Source organism: Larus michahellis, chromosome 2 (assembly GCF_964199755.1).
Source record: "Larus michahellis chromosome 2, bLarMic1.1, whole genome shotgun sequence".
Classification (NCBI taxonomy): Eukaryota; Metazoa; Chordata; class Aves; order Charadriiformes; family Laridae; genus Larus; species Larus michahellis.
In genome coordinates this window covers 5,445,407-5,466,368 of record NC_133897.1, presented here as the reverse complement: position 1 = coordinate 5,466,368, position 20,962 = coordinate 5,445,407, and the positions used below count along the sequence as shown (strand labels likewise).

At 41.6% G+C, this 20,962-nt stretch overlaps 1 protein-coding gene across 1 annotated transcript in view; it reads right to left on the bottom strand.

Moving 5' to 3' along the window:
* The window catches only part of CRHR2 (corticotropin releasing hormone receptor 2), a 168,019-nt gene that overhangs the window by 142,006 nt on the left and 5,051 nt on the right, over positions 1 to 20,962 (bottom strand). The window contains exon 2 of the mRNA XM_074573998.1: positions 11,055 to 11,148. Within this exon, the coding sequence (XP_074430099.1) occupies positions 11,055 to 11,148 (94 nt within the window). The remainder of the gene's footprint in view (positions 1 to 11,054; positions 11,149 to 20,962) is intronic.

The window sequence follows — 20,962 nt, the reverse complement described above, 5'->3', positions numbered from 1 at the left end:
GTGCACTCGACATATTTGCATCCAGAAACAAACTTTCTGCCTAACAAGTTTATGTACATGAGAAACATTACTCAGTGGAGTGTACCACTGCAGTGAATGAGTCTTCTCATACAAGTAAAGATATACAAAGGGTGAAGTGGTTGAACAGTTCAGGTCCTAGTGGCTTACATAAACTGTGTTAACATTTTCCATTATCTTTTTCCTATACAGCCGGCTTCCACACTTTGATGGTTTAACGAGTAAGATGAATGCCTGGAGAAAAAAAAAATAATCACACAGTTCTTATTTTGTAATGGAATAAGAAAGCTGAACAATATAGAGCTGGAGCTTTACAGGTCAGCTTTGCATTTTGACTAGCTTTAGCACTTAACTGTTTTTTCATACATGGGACTATACAATAAGATGTCCTCACCTAAGAGTTGGAGGCCAAGGCAAATCAATTCCATGCATAAGAGAGTTTATTTAGAAAAGGTCAACCAAGTGATGCAATTGAGAGCTAAACAAGGACAGATGAGCTGCCAGCTGCAACTTTACAACAGGTGATTTGTGCAAGCTGAACCTCTGATCCATTGTCTATGTTCACATTCTAGTCCATAGTAGGCCATGACAGCATCTATAAGTATCCAGCACCCTACCACTTTTTCTTCCTCAGACCATCCGCTGGATTTTCAACAAGCTTTGAGCACATCTTGCAACCTACTAATAGATAGCAGAAGGTCACCCTCTTTTTTTGCTTTCAGTAGATGCTAGTGAAGTAAGGGAGTGCTGGCAGGCATGAGTTTATATACAGGGGCCTAAGACACACAGAGTTTATGATTACACCTTTAGAGGAATGGATGGAGCCTGGTATCACCTTGGTCTGTCCACGTGGTGAATCTGGCTCTGAGTGTGGCTTAGGGACACTCCTCCAAAACAAGCATGAAAACATCCATTTTGTCAAAAGCAGGGAGACAAAGGCAAGACAACTACGGCATGTCATCAAGAGCACATCTAGAGGCTAAACTGGAGAGCCAACTTAGTCATGGGGTCATGAGGTCTTGAGCATTTTACTGAAATCAGAAAAAACAATAACAACAAAATTCCCATTCTAGCCCATCTCTCCCATTTCCTAATAATAGTTATCCTCCAGCACTATGTATTTTAGACTTTCTCTTGAACCACCCATCCTTCCAAATAGTGTGTTTTGTAGTATCACTATTGTTATGTGGGTTTACTCTCTAGATTGGCCACAGCATTGTTTCACTGCTTGAAAGGCTCATCAACCCACAAACCTAGAGAAAACTGTTGATTTTAAAGGACAGGAGGTGTTTTCGTTTGAGACCAGATTCACTGACGTGATTTCATGTGAACAGAAAAGGCACTCCATCTGTTTAGTAGAACTTGGCAAAATGAGAGGTTCCACAGAGTATATTTTTATCTGCCAAGTGTACAAAAAAATCATATCTAATTTAGAAACCACATTCAGCAAATGGTATTTATTGTACCAACTGTATAAATTCAAAGATTTAAGTATACTGATGAAGTGTGGCATTGTAACAGTTATTACTGAGAGTCTGCTGAGAACGTATCATGCGAAGTGACAAATCAAGGATTGAGGTGTGCCACTCTTCTGAAATATGAAACAAAACTCAATGGCATCTTCTCACTGTAACATGTTTTTGTTTATGAGCTGTGCCTGTCTTATTTGCATTCCTCTAAAATTTTACACTGTTCACTTTTTCCTTTCTTTATTCTTCACAGCATCCCAGGCTGGCAGCATGGAACCACCATGGCAATGCCATCAGGTTGATCACTGTAAATACTTCTAATATCTAACAGGACCGTGGGGTCTGCCCTGACTTCATACTATCAGCAACCCTGTTCTCCAGTCATCCCTCAGACCCATATACCCAGCATCTTAGTGAACTCCAGATTTTCGGTCAGTTCAGAGCTGATGCCATTGAGAGACTGTTTTGATGAAGATGTTCAGAAGGCTGTTACCTTCCTGTATAATGTAAAGTCCAAGGAAAGTGATTACTGATACTAGGGGAGTTGATATTTCATCCTAAGCCACTAGCACCGCTTCTAGTGTAGTTGGTCCCTCTTCTAAGCCAAGATCACTTCATTTGCTAGTTTCCTGAGGTTCTGCAAAGGCACCCATTCATGGGATTAAGGCACTGGAGCAACTTCTTACTGAAACATGTTTCACATGCAGAATCACGACGCATGGTCAGACCAAAAAAAAAAAACACTACCCCTCAAAAAACCCCAAACTCTCTGTGTGGCTCTCATCACTATAATAGCTGAGCACTTTACAGCCTCATTTACACAGCCCAGAGATTTTTTTGCTGCAAATTTTGGAAGAACTTGTCAGCTTCTGGATACCTAGGGTAAATGTGGGAACTTTAGATATGTTTATATATCTCATCCATAAACCATTTACCAAAAAAAACCCCAAAACAACCAAAAGCCCCTCAAGCCCCTGAAAGCATCATATTTTCTTTGTACAGCAAACATACAAAGTAGACATGGTGCTTAGGGACATGATTTAGTGGTGGACTTTGTAGTGTTAGGTTAATGGTTGGACTCAATGATCTTAAGGGTCTTTTCCAAATGAAATGATTCTATGGTTCTAAATAATCCCCTCTAGTAGGCCACAGAAATTCTTGGACTGTCTACACAGTTTCCTAATACGTGAGACTTTTTCCATATCCTCAGCTTGGAACGACACATCTTGAGAAATGCAACCTTTTAAATTGTAAGGACCAGTGGCAGTAATACAAATTGTGCAGCAACATACAACACAGTCAGCTTTATTTTGGGAAGTATAAGCAAGCAGCGCTAGACTGCCTGGTATGTCATTTGAGGCAGTGGGAAAATAAACCAACATCATCACCTCTATTTAAATAGTGTTATTGCAATATCTGAAAATAGGAAGTGCTAGGAAGACTGCTTGTATGTAGCTCGAGCTTTGATCATGCAAACGCTGATGCTCAAGGTTAACTTTGTGCCTGTGAGCAGTAACTGGGTTGTGTGGATGTGACGAAAGCACATTCCCAAGTGCTCCACAGGCAGCTGCAGGAGCTGCGTACGTAGCTTCAGCCAGCAGGCTGACACCAAGAGAGTGCAAAGCATATGTTAAAATGAATACCTCATCCAAGTATCATTATAAATGGAAGTGCTCATTGATGTGACCTGCTGGGAAAATCAGGAGGGAAACGGTGAGAATTGCTGCCATGCCATTACTGTGGAGGGATATTTAGAGATGTAATGAGGCCAAATCTTCTGTTTCCGAGAAACAGAATAGTGCAATGTACAGAAATAAATAACCCCTGGAGCAGCGCGTGCCTCACCTTTGCAGTTCTGGATAGAAAGCAAGTTGTCACATATGCTTGCCTGTCATGAAACTTTCATCTACTAAAAGAGATTGATGGAAGTTGACTACTGAAAATTAACAACAGTCAGCCAAGCAAAATCTATAGCCTGTGTGTACTCAGCAGCAGGGGCAGCAAGGCAAAACACTCATGACTTTTTTTTTTTGGTGGGCAAAGCATCTGTGATTAAATCACCTTGTCAGAGAAGATTTCATATATGATTTAAGCTATAAATGTGGATTTAACTCCCATCTTGCAGACTACATGCTATATGTCATTCAATTTGCATATTTCTATGTAAGTCTTGTGTGGACGTGCCTATATACGGACGTCTAGATTGAGCTGAACATCTAGTTCATCTAGTGCAGTCATTGGGGATCTAAGGAAGGATTCAGATGGCCACACATAGGCACCTAGTGCCACCAGTGCCCTGAGATATCCCTCTAGGCAGCATCAGCTATTCTAGAGGGCACATGTTTCTTGCAGATTCTGTGTCATATCTGTCAGCCCTGCAGGTCTTGGTTACCCTAAAGCATCTTAAAGGGCACTGGACAGTGATAGGAGGGCAACTAAATCCCATTCCAGTGGCAACAATGTGAGCTCAGATTTACATGTAAACACAAATATTGAGATGTGTAATCTGTGAGATGAGTCCCACCCTATGAATCCATAAGACCTCCAGTAACAGTGCAGTGGCTCCTAAGCACTTCTAATTTCAGCTATTAGCTTTTGCTCTGAAACTCCAGGTTCAGTCCCACCTGCCTGGTTCACAGAGGTGACCTCCGTGCATGCATTAAGCAGAAATGACCCAATCAAGCCTGTATTAACAGCAAATCAGGACGATGGTATTATGACCTGCACAGAAAGCCATACTGAAACATCTGCAAGCTCAAGATGGTCACACCTGTCTGATCTGCAGAGATTCATGATCAGTAGAAGTCCCAATCAGAAATAAAGAGTGAATGAAGGAAAAAATCTAACCAGGCAGTCAATTTAACTCCTGTTTTTCCAAGTTTTGAACTGAACAACTTAACACTGAATGTCTTTCCCACAGACAAACATGCCACACAAAGGATCACTACCCTTGCAATAGGCAGGGAGATTGCCTTGAGAAAAGGCCTGTGTTGCTTCTGGATTAGAAATGAACCCAGTACAAATAAGCTGGATGAAAAATAAAGTCTTCTAGCCACAGATGAGAGAACCCTTTCCAATAAAGTCACACAGATAAGTCCTCCATAAACAAACCTAGAAAGCTCACATTTTGTTTGAATAAAGCTCCAAGAAGACAGGAATAATTTATAAATGAAATTGTTCACAGAGTCTGCAAGGTCCATTATCTCGCAGTAGTTACAAAACCTTGTTTAGAGACACTTGCACTTGTGCCAAGTTCACAGAGGTGGATCCGTATGGGGACAACATCAAAACAAAAAATGATGGAAATAAAAGCATTGTAATGAATGGTCAGCTTCAAGGTGGCAGAAACACTGCACAAACATACCATCAAGCCTTCAAACGTTTTCTTATCAAAATGATGGGGAATAATTTTCTGAAAAATGAACATGACAGTTTTCAACATTTGAAAGGAAGCTTTACAATCTTTTACTTTTTTTTTTGTGCATGAGTATTTCAAATTAAAATTAAGATAAATGTAATCTATAAAATAATGATAAAATGAAGTTATGTATTTAATTGGTTGTCCTACATTTTAGGATGCTAGTTTTCCCCGATTTATGTGTTTTCACCATATACAAGAATGCAAACACATCCATATACTCTCCTCAAGACACACACACACACACGTATTTACTTTGTACTTTTCGTAGCTGGAAACAGAACCAGATCCATAATACTGAAGCAGTGTTTAAAGGTCTGAAATAACCCTTATATATGTGTATTTTGTTTTTGTCATGGAGGGAGCACTTTTGCATCTTAATCTCATTAATTTAGGCTTGAATGACAAAGATCATGCAGCAGACACACGGCTATCAGCTACTATCTTTCAATATGCACTTAAAAACTAACCTGCAAAGATATGTGAGTACACATGTGCACTCGCTCCCCTAAGTTGCTTTTACTGTTGTATAGCATATTTGTGAACAGTTTCCTCTGAAAAGTGATAATAACTTGTTCTACAGCAGTTGAGCACAAGGCCGTCTGTAGTTGGTTTACATGAGACCTCTAGGCAAGTAGATGTCTTTGGTAGCTCAACACTGATAGCCATATTAGAAAGTTATCTGAAGTGTGACAGTGACCAGAGAGGAACTCTGATTCATGCTTCAGAAATGCATAAGATTTCATAAATCCTTCTCTCACATGAACCTTGCTTTGGCCAGTTGTGACTAACCAATAAACCCCTACAATGGAAGAAAGCTCAGAGGAGACAGGCAGGGCTGATGTGCCTGTGAAGCTCAGGGAATAATGCAGAGTGTGCCTGACCACAGCTGTTGCAAAGAAGCAGACTTTATCTCAACACCAAGGGACAGGAGGGTGGCTTTTGTTTTAGATAAACACGTATCAACGGTAGAGCGGATCAAAAAGAATTTTGAAGACTGCAACGGGCTTGAGCTGGCTTCAACCCGCATATTCCTCTGTAGTGACTGGGGATGCCCAGTGTCATGATGGTGAGCATATTATAGAGACCAGTAATGAATATCACATCGTATCAGGATTGAACTGTGTATTGCAATTGCTGTATTTTCCTAAGTGTAACTTAGATTTGGATTGTCTTTTCAGTATACTTTGTATCCCACTTCTAAATTGGAACATCAAATATCTTCAAATAAGTAAATTTGTCATTAAACATCATACCCCCCACACGTGGAATGTCTAAAAGAACCCGCTCAGAAGGTAATGGACTCTGACACCAATCAATGCCTGTCCAGGAGAAATAGTGCAAATTTATGTCAGATGCGTTGGATAGGATTTGGTGTGGTGTAGAAGAGTGTACTGCTTTTGTCTGGGATAAAGTTCTTCATAGTAGCTTGTATCGGGCTATGTTTTCGACTTGTGATGAAAATAGTGTTGATAACATAGGGATGTTTTAGTTATTGCAGAGCAGTGCTTACACAAAATCAAGAGCTTTTCTGCTTCTCACACCGCATCAGAAAGTGGGCTGAGGGTGCACAAGAAGTTGGGAGGGGACACAGCCAGGACAGCTGACCTCAACTGACCAAAGGGATATCCCACACCATATGATGTCATGCTCAGCCATAAAAGCTGGGGAAGAAGGAGGAAGTGGGGGGATGTTTGGAGTGATGGCATTTGTCTTCCCAAGTAATGATTAGGCATGATGGAGCCCTGCTTTCCTGGAGATGGCTGAGCATCTGCCTGTCGATGGGAAATAGTGGACGAATTCTTTATTTTGCTTTGCTTGCATGCACAGCTTTTGCTTTACCTATTGAAATGTCTTTATCTCAACCCACAAGTTTTCTTACTTTTACCCCTCTGATTCTCTTCCCCATCCTACTAGCGGGGAGTGAGCGAGTGGCTGTGTGGTGCCTACCAGGGTTATACCACAACAAAGAGGTTCAACAAGGAATAAGAAAAGAAGACCACTTTTCATAACTTCCCCGTTTTGTGCTATTGTAAGTGCTGGAGAAGCCCCAACAACAGCAGAAATTATGTCAATCTCCAAGTGATGTCACGTTAGTTGGAGACTTGACTAGCATCTTTGAGGCGTCGTGTGTTGGAATCCACCCCTGGATACATTCCTCACATCCGCCAACATGTTCCTTAAACCAGAGCTTCCCCAGAGACTTGAGGAAATAACATCAGAGTAGTATAAGCCAGAATTTCTACAGGTGGAATCCAGCACCGCTCAGCATCAGGAAGGTTTACACCATTTCTGTGAGACAACAGTTTTTCACTGTACTACAAAGTGACCAGAATGAGGGCAAGGAACCAACACCCACACACACACACCCCTCGCCCCAGCCAGGAGGGTACAGTTACCAGTGGGAACAAATAATTTTTCCATTCAATGTATCCCAGGCCTTCATGAAATGAAATGCGTGACATCTAATCTCCTATCTCTCCTTTATTGGGCTGTCTGAATAGCCTTAAACACCATAAATGCAAATTATAACCTTGAAAGTGAGTGAAGGGTAAGAAAGTGAAGGAAAAGAGAGAATGTAATTCTTACACTAATGCAATCAGCACAGTTAGCACTGGCCATCCACCCTCTGGTTTATTTTTTGGACAAAATTCCTGTTTTCAGATAAATCATCTTTTGACAAGGTGGCCAAACAGGTCAATGGACCAGAAAGTGGTATCAAAAGATTTCCATGGAGACCAAAGGTGAGTAGGATCAGATATACGTCAAGACTTGTAGTCTCGAGTGGAAACATACAAGATGGGAAAGCCAAAGGATGTGAAGGGAAGCATGACAAAACCCATGGAACATCAGTGTGTACTGAGGACCTTCCTCTGAGTTCCCATAAAAATTGAAGCCATAACTCAGTGCACACATTATACAAATATATAGAATCACAGTCATCCGGTCATCTGGGATATTAATATAATTTTAGCCAAACCATATCAGGAGATTACAAGATCAGGAACATATTCAGCTCAGTCACTGTAGAAAAAACCCTCCATTTCAACCAATTAATCTTATAAAGCATAGGAATAAATAAAATTCTTCCTCAAGTCCACAAATAAAAACACACATTCCCATCAAGCTCAAAACTTGCACCCAAGCAATTATGAAGGTGTTACCCACAGAATTTTCAAGGAAACAACGCCCAAAAGAGAGAGTGAGTTATATTGCCTTCCACCCCTGAAAAAGTATCGCTTGGTTTAAATCACTTCAGACTGAATTTACAATGTCATTCACTCAGCAATTCAGTGAAATTACACACACATGAAATTCTGAAAAGCATTTTATGCCATCTGTTTGGGATACTTAGTGTGAACATATTTGGGGGGTGAAGTTAGTAATTATAGGGGACGGAAATTAACATATTGTACTAATTAACAGCATCTTCTGGAAAAGAGACAAGGAAGATAACCAATTACAAAACTTTAATGTTTACTATTCTCCCAGCTATAAATAAAGATTGTTCAATATGGCTCTCCTCGGAGGCTTTTTTATGATTTTTTTTTCCCTTCTGAAAGATGTTATCTGCAGTATGTGAAAGAATGGGAGCCAGAGAAGAGACTCAGACATTGCAGACTCTATGTTCTGGTTCTGTACATCCATGCTGCTGAATGGAGCACACCACTGTTTCAATGTGATAGATCCTTATTGTTATGAGGGTTCAAAAGGAAGGATGCACACAGCTCACCTAATTTTGGACATCAAAAAATGAGATTAGATTTAGTCACAGGATCTTGTTTTCCTTGGATCCCTTTAAAAAAAATAGTTTCATTTCTGCTCCATTTTAGATCCCAGTTTAGGATGAAATCACGCTTTGGACTTCAATTGTACCAACTATAACTTTACTGACTATGAATAAGAGATCACTATATTGCAGACCTCCATTTTTAACGAGAAGACTCATAGCTGAATAGTCCAGACCGTTTTGAAGACCCTGCAATTGTCATGGAAGACAAAAGGAATATGTAGTGGTCAGAAGCACCATGTTGATGATCCACCACACTGAGAAAAGTACATCAACACATGCTAAGCAAAAAAGGGAACTTTTGTCCATAGTATGTCCCAAAGTTAACCTCATGCTTGTGCCTGAGTCTGGACTTATTTCCGACTGATCTGAACATGAAGCAGTTTAGGGTTTTACTGTATGTATAAGCCCATGCTCAAAGCAGGGTACCAGTTCACAGGATTTTGAAGCATGCTGCAGAAACGGCTACAAGGGTCACAAGCACCATGGGAAGGTATGTTCTAGAAAAGCTGCATGCTGGATCATCTCTATGTAACAATCAAGTTTCATTAATTTCAGAGCTTTACCTTTTTGATCAGTGATACTTTACAGCAGCAGAAGAGAGGCTTCTGTGACTTCTCTCTTCCCTTTTCATATTAAAATGTTATTACAGTTGTTCCACTCAGCCTGAGAAGATACCCTGTCTTCATGCATCATACACATAGCCAGAATTTTTTTTTTTGTCAACAACTGAGGAGTAAATTGTTTGCCAACTTCTAAGACAGCCTGGTGTGAAATTTGTTTTTTTCCAATAGAAGCTCTGGATGAGGAAAAATACCTTATGAATTAATGGCAAGTTTTACAATAATATTTACAAAAAATATTCAAAAGGAAAAGAACACCCGAAAGAAGTGTCCAAAATTTCACAGAACCCCATCTATCCTTCCTTTGTTTCCAGCTACAGAATGGAATAGATGGTCATTAAAATTTATACCAGGAAATATGCCACATGAGGCAGAGCTGCTCCCTGGAACACAATAGCACAAGTTGCAGAGCTCAGGCTAGATTCATAATACAGGTCAACACACCCATTTATATGCAAATTAAGAGGCAGTTAAGGCAACACAACTTCCAGACTTCAGTCTGATCAGCTTATCTAGATCAGCTTATTGTCCTTAAGGAATTGATACAGTCAGAGTAAAATACAATTGATCTAATATATTATACAGAAAGATTTTTTCTTCCTTGAGTCTCATTTCCTTTGCCATTTCTCAGGGCTGGAGAACTGTCTGAGCTGAATGATAACATATACATTATTACAAGATATTTCAAACTCCTCCCCCTATGAAGATTTACCGGGGGGAAAGAGAATTGATGGGGAAAGAAGCGATTTTGCTTTTTCCCCCAGTAGCATCGCTCATTGCAGCACACCCCCCCAGTCACGCCGCAGAGGAGCAGCTCCCAGTGTGCTTCTCCCACTTCTGAAGCAAAGCTGGATCCAGTTTCTCATCGCTTACAGTATCATTTTTGTGCTGGTGCATTTTAGCCAAGAATCAAGCACAAGAATCAGTGCTTTGCTCTGCTTTCAAAAACTGGTATAAAGAAAAGGCACCATATCCCCCGACTCCTTCCTGTTATTTGCCCTTCTACAGGGTATGTGATACTCCCTTTACTCCACTGCCAGTGCCCCTAAGTGCCCCTGCCTCACCTCTTTGTCAGAAAAGCCTTCTGTCCTAGCCGAAAAAGTTAGAGTCAGGTTTTGGAGACGTGAAGGTGGGATCAGGAAACAGAAATGGTAAAGTCTTGTGGTTAAACATATATACCGTGTCCGTGTTTTGACTTGAAGGACTGGTGTTTTTCATGGTAAATACTCCATTGATCCAGCTGAAATGATCCAAGGTTCATCCCTAGCTTATATGAGCTGCCAGTCTGGTCAGAGCACCCCAGTTTCTACAGCAAATGCCACACAAGGGCTGGATTTTCCTAGCACATGCACCTGTCTTCACCTGCCCAGCCTGGATGTCCCATGCTGCACCTGGAGAAATGCAGCCAGCCTTTGGCAACAAGTCTCAAAAGTCCTGATACAGACACTTTAACTGTATTAACCTTCAACTGTCTTATCAGTCGGGGAGTATAGTCACTTTAGCAGATTAAATAATGAAAAAGGGCTGTCATTATTAGTTCACCTGCAGCTCTTTCCAGGTGTGCAAAATTCAAACTTTTCTTTCCATTTCATACCACTGTACATTGTTGCCAATGAAAACCCAAGGCTGGAGGCACTATGCTTATCTCAGCAGGAAAAGATGTTCCTGGAGCAAGGACACTTTGAAAACAGATCCTACAGTAACAAGAAGCCAACAAGAAATCGAGAAATAAATACCTGTGACATTGGTGCGGGCTGACAAAGCTTCACAGTACTTTTCCAGCAGAACAGACAAGGGCAGGTTCACAGAAGATTCACAGTGAAGAACTATCTGGATGAAACAAACCAAACCAAACTGTAAAGCAGCAGCACAGAATAGATTTTCTTATTCATAATTACAATAATCCACAGCACTTCGATAGTAGTTCCCATCCATAATTGGTTCAGGTATAGACAACCCCTCATGACAGAGATCTACAGTTATACTTGCTTAGCACCATGACATCAGGCGAGATTCATCTGACTAAACGTAGGCATCTACAAATGAACCATCTATTCTGGACCTCTTCTTGTGGGGCCTAGTCAATAGCACAAACAAAGCTCAGAACACAATTTATCTCACCTAACAGTAGAGGCCTAAAATAGAGAAGATGAATCACATCCCATTAAAGATCATGTCTGGAATTTTTTCTGGAATTTTTTCAACTAACTTTTAATGGTTACATGGGTGCTAAAGATCCTTACATAGAATCATAGAACACATTCAAGAGAAACAGCAATTGGCAAAGGAAAATTGAGAAGGCTTGAGGAAAGTGCTTCCATCGACTGTATAGGAAAAGTAGGCATCCCTGTAAGGTGACCCTTGGCTCTATTTAGCTAGTAAAAAAGACACGAGTTTCTGATCCTCAGAATTCAGCATGCTGAGCCCTCCACTGATGGTAAATATTAGTGAAAAAGAGAACAGTAATATAACAGAGCACTTCAAGAAAGCTGCAGGTTCACTACAGGATAATAATACATCCCCAAGTAAGTTTTAGGAAATGTATATTTAGAGTTGAATCCAATTCACACTCAAAAATAAAATTACTGAAGTGCCCACAGCAGACAGAGGAGAGAATCCCACAGAACTGTACATCAATGTACAGCTGAGTTGGGATGCTGCTTGGGGCAAGAGAAGCTCTTGAAAAGTCCTTTAAGAAAGACAGAACTAAATATGGTGAGAAAATTCAGGGGTGACACATCAGTGACAGAAACTTCCATTTTCAAACTATGAAACAAAATCTTCCTGACTATTTCTGAGGGGACATAAAGCTGTGGTAACACACAAAATGCCTTTGCTTTTCTATTTATTCAGAATGACTCTAACATAATACAGGAAGCTTTTACCCAGGGAAACGACCATACTCATTGAATGTTGATGTTACATTTCAGTGCTTTAAGATGTGTTAAGTGATTGCAGAACCCTTTTTATGTCACTGAATTCCTTGTCACTTAATAAGAAGTGGAGTAAATGATCATGGCAATAGAATTCATCAGCAATGTTGGTCTCTAAAGAACAACTGTTCTTTGTACAATACCATTTCTATCTGTTTCTCACTTCGCTGTTATTTTACAAAATAGAAAGTCTTGAACAAAAAGCCTTTCTCAGACTTCATTCTTTTCAAATAAACACCATGAAGCTGCTGATTCTCCTCCAGGGAGACTCAAACTCTTGCCTCCCGTAACAAAGCGTCCCAGGGTACTGACCATGCATGGTCAGGTCAAGGAGACAGAGGAAGGCAATGGCTCTGCTCCGCAGCCAGGGCAGATGCCATCTTACATGGCACAGAACTCCAGCCGAGCCTGGCAGAAAGCAGACTCTGTAGTGGTCGTGTCTCATGTCAGACCCAGTCATGTGAGTTGACATAGCAGAGGCATTTCTTCCCTTCTGCCCCTCCACCCTTCTGCTACCTCACAGGCTGAAGCACTGTCTCACTTCAAAGAAGAAACTTGAGACATCTCCATGTACTGTAAATACACTGGATGTTCAGCTGTCCACTTCATAAGATGATGGGAAAGAACAGACAGAGGTCAAGCTTAGCACAGCGTGTGTAGGAACAAGAAAGGTTAAATGTCACTTTTGCTTCAGGGTCAACTTAGGTTCATTTGGCGGGAGGGAAAAGCGCCTTCCACATATTATGTTACTTTTGCTTTCATTTTCTCTGCACTGACCACAGTGAACAGCTATCTTGTATGTGATACTTTTTAAAAATTGGATTTAAAGCCTAAAAAACGCTCTTAAAAATAATAAAGAACAGCAAAAAAAAGCAATATTTAAGTAATGCAGAATTTTAAAGATAAATAATTGGGTTTGTGATTGCATATGGATTTTGAAATATTAGTTGCTTTGAGTAACTAAAGCACTACTATATTCAAACTGCATTTCTCTTGACAGCTACTATTCCATGACCTCTTCCCACTAAATCAGTTCTACATTGTCTCACACATTTATCTGAAATAGGTACAGAAATGTCTATCTTAATTTCTTTGTGCCACTGTGGACATTTATGAACAAATAAAAAAATGCATTGACCCAGAGATTAAGGTGAAAAGAAGTCCTTTACTTTCTAAGCAGAGGCACCAACTAATAGTCTGCAGGCTAGTTCTGACTCTTCAGAACAATATATGGAGCCTTTGGTCAAGTCCCTCTTCAGATCTGAGAGGACTTTCAGAAAAGGAGTGGATGAATTGTTCTAGTGCGTCACTGTGTCTCTCATGGCCATTTCTTTAGACCTTTCCCCTTGGCCATGGTCACTGCTCTTCATTAATGCATGAAAGGTCTTCATCTCTGTCAGAGGGCATGCAACTACGAGACACAATCAGAGGAACTCACCAGAAGATCACCTCTAGATATCGGGAGGGCAGATGAAAAGGGCAACAACCTAAGAGAGAGTAACGTATCGCTACCTTACGTTGTTAGAAGTTGCAAGGCACTTCTAACACTATTAGTAGTGTGTGCTCCTCTGAAAATAGAAGGCCTCCAATCTCTCAAACATACATTTATGCAGAATTTTTTCTTTGTCACACAAGTGGTCTCATAAATTACTAACATGAAGTCATAAAAACACATAAGCTACATTATATGATGTATGTAATATGCCTCAATGGATCTATATGGAGAGCTCTGGGTACAGACAAATATCTGATCCATGACAGTGTTGACTCCTCTCAGTTCCTACCAGAATTTGTGGTTATTTCATGCAGATTAGACAGGACTTGTAATTTACTTTTAAAACCAATTAACATAGAGTCCTGGTTTGAAAGATTATTGTGTTCCACTAAGTAGTGATATATAGATAGATATATATATATTAAAAAGATGAACACTGGTACTGTAATTCATCTGCACTGGAGAGATTGTTTTCTTCTCTCAAACGTGTAAGAAATGACTACAGTAATACAAACAAGCCCCCAGAGCTATAAATAGGATCCGAAACTGTCAATACAGGCATGGGGCTACTACAAAGATACAACTGACAGCCTCTTGTAAGTTTAAATATCTAGCAATAAGAAGCAGCAGAGCGGATGAAGTCAGTGTGACTGAAAACTGAAGGAAAGATTCGAAGTGGAAAAGGATGAGACATGACAGTGCAACGCTCATTGCCAAGATGAGGGAGGTAAGCTTGGAGGCAGCGAATGCTGCCAAACATGGACAGATGCATACGCTCCGCTTTCCCGTTCTCACATACGAATTCCCAGATACAATATTCTAGTTGTCTAATAAAAGTCAGCTTTCTAGGAAAAGCTGCCACACCTCCCTGTAAAACATCTGCTGGTGGCAGGCTGAACAAAAGCAGAGGTGCTGACATCTGAGACATAGTCTCAAAGCAACAGAGCAAAAACTCTCCCTTTTAAAAAAATGTAGTATCTAGCACTTACAAGGTCCTAGAGAAATCCACCCCATGGAACTACAACAGCATCTCATCAGAAAGCCAATCGCAGAAAAGAAGTGGGATCTAACTCAAATAGCTCAGACTTCAAAATAAAGAGAGGAACAGCTTAGCTTATCACCCAGGGATTCCTTTGCAAGTCAGGAAGAGAAGTAGGAATTTTTCAGATGCAGTTTATCTGCCACATTTTAAATCCCTACGTTGAAATGAATCAGTCCCTGACCTCCACTGACTGCATTAGCTGGGTCTCACTCACTGTAAGGACAGAGCAACTTAGATGAATCCTTCCTAAATTTTCTTTAGACAAAAAGAGAGGTAAAAACATTATCAGAGGTGATGTCTACAGAAGACAGGAACACATCACTATCTTATACAATTATCTGGAGTACTACCGTTTTCTTTCTTTTACTGAGCAAGATGAAGCGACCTTCCAATCCCAAACACTTTTGTAGTTATCAACCACAAAACATGTGCTCAGTCCACAGTTGACAAGAGAATGATCCATCTCATGTCTCCCTTACCACACAGAAATGAAGTCTCAGTCTAAACTAGCCATCTGTGCTCCTTATAAAGTCAAAGCACTTTCCCCTCCTGACTAGACATCTATGGTAATGGCATGGATCATGTCAGGAGGATGCTCATTCCTACTCTTCATTTCTGTGAAGCGGCACTACTGCTAAGACTCCAGCTACACCTCCTCCCTGTGGTTTCTGTAAAACAGCGGGGAGTGCTGAGGCCTTAAATTCTACCTCGTTTCAACATCAAGAGTTCAGTGAAATTGCCTTCAGCACACAGAAAGCTGGTATTGGTAGTTTTGCAGTGGAACTCAAAAAAAAAAAAGAGAGAGAAAAGGAAAACCTGGATTTAATTTTTAGTTCTTCAATTAGACGATAAATTAATTTGAGAAATACTTGTGGCTCAAAGGTAACCTTATTAGGTTAAGATCTCCAAATGTATCATTTCTACAATGAAATCCAGTGTTCACCTGAACATTTGGGAAGGACTGTCTCAGAGCAGGCGTCCAATTAAATGCAAAAACTGTTAGTTTGTGTCCACAGAAGCTCAGTTTAAGGAAACACATGTGTCTAAATTCACTGTGAAAATATAATTAGTGAAAGAGCTCAATGCAGCAAAATCAAAGCAAATCCCAGACTTCCTTGACAAAATCCATACTCTGTAGGATAGAGTAGGGAGTTTCCAGGGCAGGTGGGTGTCTGGAAAGTTCCTGCCAACACCAGTAGTTACATGTGAAAAGAGATGCTTTGGGGAAAAACACCAGGTATTCAGTGGAATGCACTTGTAACAAATGCCAACATTCATCTGAGCTGCTCTTTCTCTCTAACAAGAGATGGCAATTGGGAGAGAGTGAGGAGAGCCAGAATATTTGCTGACTACTAATCACCTGAAGGAATATGCACAACCAGGAGAGTGAAGAATGCTACTTAAAGAACAGCCTAGGAGAGGAGGGGAAGGCAATCTTTTCTGTGTCCAGGATGGATTTATATCCACTGTCGCGTGATTGCTTCATACACAATATGTATGCGAAAGAGATGCTTATTAAAGGACAGTGCTAAGAGAGCCAGCATGGTGGAAATACTTTGCTTGTTGAAGAACCAAAAAAGGTCAGTCCTCTGCTTTAAGATATCTTTGGCCTTTCTCAACTCAGTAACTTAACTTTGCTAGTGCAGCAGCATTTGGCAGTGTACAATCGTTTGGCTCTGCTTCACCAGAAAAATAATTTCCATTTGTGATAGAAGGTCTAAATACAAGTTTTCACAGCAACCTGCAACCTGAAACCTGAGCCAGCTAAGGTTACAGTAAAAGGCAAGACCGCTAGCACAGTTCAAGAAAAAGTTTCCTTTTTGAGTCATCCTTCAGCTCTTTCAACTCCCTATCCTCACTTGTCTAAATTAATCCAAGCGGCTAGATGAAATAGTACTACAAGCTAGTGATCCCCAAATGATCCAGGAGACATTGCTCTATGATCTTGGAGGCCAGCTTGTATTCTGCAGCTCTTCCAGGAAGTCTGGAGAAAGAGAATATAAGTCTGTATGGAACGGGAAGTAGGACCTCAGTTCAATAAAGCAACTAAACACATGCTCAGTTCTAAGTATGAAATTAAATTCACCTTTATTCAGAAATAAATTAAAAAAACTCAGGCATCTGCTACACTGAGCCCACCACTGAACTTCACTGTTGTCTTTGGAACTTGGAGATCTGCCTTCATTAAGCATCTGCCTGCTTGCTCTGCTGAGTAAGGGTGGGGAGGGGAGGTTCTTCACCCACTGAAAGCCATGCACGTGCTAAGGGGACTTTCTGAGTCACAGCATATAAAGCAAAACTGTTTAAGGCCACCCATGAGCTGGACTTGTCCCACCAAGTCTCCATGCCCTCCGAAAGCAACAAGAGATAGTAAAAAGGAGCAAAACAGCATTTGAATCACAGGCTACAGCTGTCTTCTAATAAAAGATTTTTCAGTTTCACACCCTTATAGATTTTTGTTCTTCATTACCCATATCTGTGGATATCATATTCAGAATTTGGACAGGGAGCAAGCCCTTCACAGTAGTCTTGCCTTCATATCTGCCCTTTTCCTAGCTCTTCACACCAAACCTCTGACTAATTCTTCCCTACTCTTTCCACCCAATTCACATTAGTATGAATCTCCTCAGCAGCTCAAATGTGATTCACCTCACTCACCTGTTTCAGAAGACATTGCTTTAGGCTCCCTAACACTCAGTGGAAGAAGGAAGCACTATCAAGGAACAATCCATCACTTCTGCTTTAAACATGCACTTTAGGACAAGGTGACTTATGCACTGGAGACAAAACGCACAGGGAATCCAGAGTAGCTCAAGTTTAAAAGTCACATTTACCCAAATGAATGCCAGTATCTCAGCTACCTCTACCAGGTAGCTCTTATCTACCTGAATAGCCTCTGCAAAGATCATTCACCCATCCATTGTCACCACACTGCCACTCCACTTCAAAGCCACCCTTCACAGGCTCTCCCAATTCTAGCTCATCAAATGTGAGCTCCTAAGCTTTGTTTTGCAGGTCTCTGCCAGCATGCTCCCACCTGAAAAAGGCAAAAACCCGTCTCCCGTTCTGGATCAAGACTTCAATCAGCTGGTGATATCTGCTCTCCCTGTCCATGGAATGCCAGCAATGGTACCTCTACATCCTCCACAAAATGCTCCTTTGACACAAGACTTCATAACAGTTCACTGCTGATGACCTGTGTCACCTCACTGGCTCATTCTTAATTCTTTCTCTCCATTCATTGCTGACCTGGGCTGACCTGCTGGAGAGCATCTTGGTGGAAAGAGACCTGGGAGTCCTGGTGGACAACAGGATGACCATGAGCCAGCAATGTGCCCTCGTGGCCAAGAAGGCCAATGGCGTCCTGGGGTGCATCAAGAAGAGTGTGGCCAGCAGGTCGAGGGAGGTCATCCTCCCCCTCTACTCTGCCTTGGTGAGGCTGCACCTGGAGTGCTGTGTCCAGTTCTGGGCTCCCCGGTTCAAGAGGGACAGGGAACTGCAAGAGAGGGGACAGCAAAGGGCTACCAAGATGATCAGGGGACAGGAACATCTCTCTTATGAAGAAAGGCTGAGGGATTTGGGTCTCTCCAGTCTAGAAAAAAGACGGCTGAGGGGGGACCTTATCAACACTTCTAAATACTTAAAGGGTGGGTGTCAGGAGGATGGGGCCAGGCTCTTTTCAGTGGTGCCCGGCGACAGGACAAGAGGTAAGGGGCACAAACTTGATCATAGGAAGTTCCACCTAAACATGGGGAGGAACTTCTTTACTTTGAGGGTGGCAGAACACTGGCACAGGCTGCCCAGAGAGGTGGTGGAGTCTCCATCTCTGGAGACGTTCAAAACCCGCCTGGACGCATTCTTGTACAACCTGCTCTAGGTGACCCTGCTCTGGCAGGGGGGTTCAACTAGATGATCTCCAGAGGTCCCTTCCAACCCTATGATTCTATGATTCTATGTTTCTTCCTTAAGCTGCTAACTCTTGGGCTGGAGCCCACTTCTGTTATTTGAAAAGCACATATCACAGTGAAGTTTAACTCCAAGACTGGAACAAAAGAAGGTTCAACTAGTCAACAGATAGTCTTCCACTATCTGAAGGGGAATTACGGAGGAGTCAGACTCTTCTCAGAAGTTGACAACAAAAGGACAAGAGGCAGGCATCATTCCCAAGTTGCATCATGGGAAAATCTCACAGGACATAAAGAAAATATTGTGCACCATGACAACAACTTAACATTGGAAAAGAGCTTCAGAGATGTTGTGAAAAGAGGTTAAGAGATGTTGTGAAATCTCCACCTTTGCAGATTTTCACAACTGAACTGAATGAGGCCCTGAGCAACACGATCTGGTTTTGGAATTAGCCCTGCTTTGAGAAGGAGGCTGGACAAGAGAGTTCTAGCAGTCCCTCTCAGCATAAATTATTTTTTCATTCCTTGATTTTAGGACATATAGCCCTTATGGTAAAAAGAATAACAGACAACCGTTATTCCCAAACCCTTTCTATTGGCAATGCTGTAATTAACAGTTTACAAACTGTATCTTGAACAATAATCAGCGGTCTAGAGGCTTTGTGAATTTTTTCACTCATATTTTCAATATTTTGGACTCTGCTTGCATAATCATAATTAAAATATTATGCCAAATACTATGAAAAGGTAGTTTAAAATTATTTTTATATTTAATGATAGAATTTTCTTTTAAACCTCTTTTATGTCCGAAAGAAATACTGAAAGTCTGACAAGACTTGCAAATATTCATGAAAAGACACTTGTTTTGAGAAAGCAGGGATTTGTTACACCTAGGAAGGTCTCTCAAGTTCAAGATGGACTAAATAGCTGATCCCCCAGCAGTTAGGACATGAGGCAGGATGAGGAAAGATCCTCACTCCATCTGATTTGGAGTTCACCTAGTCAAAATCATGCCATGTGCTCTGAGACACCATTCTTGTCAGCCAGAGGGATAACCTTGGCCTTCCTCTCTGCTTTGAAAGTGTCAAGTGGCAACAGAATGAGCAGACTGGTCCCTGGACATCCTCACCCACAAAACAGGGAAAGAGCAGGAGCACAATGCTCCTCTAAGTAGCCCTGGGACCTGGAACTGAGAAAGCAGAAAGGTTACGCCTGTGATGGCCACGCTACAAAGTACAGCCACTGGTGCTGGCTCACGGGCCACGTCTTTGCTTCTGTTGGCATGAGCCTCCTGAAACTCAAGCTATGTCTGGGCTGTAGGAGTCTGCTACTGCCACTCAAAGGGAATCAATACTTTAGTCCATGCACTGAGACACCCGCTAGCAGAGCCTGGCTGGCAGCCCCGCAGGCAACCTGTTCAGACTCATCAGCACACTTCCTTTTATTCATTTTGACCTCCTTTCCTCTCTCCTTTCCACTGGAAAAGCCACCCCTGCTAGAGGACAGCACTCCTGAAACTAAGGCAGTGCAGAGATAACAACAATCTGAAAGCCTCCCACATCGCAGGAAAGTGGTTAACAGCAAGAGGGATTATCCCATAGCCCTCAGAGGTAGGTGGCTCCCTTCCAGTTCTCTGGCACTTCAGCTACTATTACCAGGGCAAGGGTTTAGCATTGCAGTGAGGACAGCTAATGTATTTTAATCTCCATCTGCATTGCTCACTATTTACTTTCCCGGCATACGCAACACAGAGTGGATAGTTATTCAGCCAGGATTACGCAAAAGTTTATAGAGCTTTAATTAGTTTCACTTTCTTACAGCTCTGTTGAAGAAGTACTTTTCAGTTCTAGAAATACCAAATGGATTTTCTTTCTTATTTAGTAAAAACAAGCCACGTTTATGTACAAACACATGCCGTTAAATTGATCATTCCCAGAGAAGGACAGCTTCCAAGTTCTCCACCCATTTAGCTCCACAATAGAGCTGTCAGTTGGGGAACAAGACTTGCACAGACAGGAGCAGCACGTTCCCAGCACCTGACTCCCAACGTGGGCTCACTCTCACAGCAATGAGGTACTCGTGAGCTGGAGGTCAGGACAGGGTGTCAAAACCAACCTCTGTGAACTCCCTTTCTCAGAACACTGCCATCCCTGCCACAGCACTTCCCAAACGGCACAGCCTTTGTCAAGATCATGCAGAGCCGGCAGAACTTCTGCTTGCGAGAGCCAATCCAAATGATCCCAGACCCAGTGACCTGATCAGTACTGAG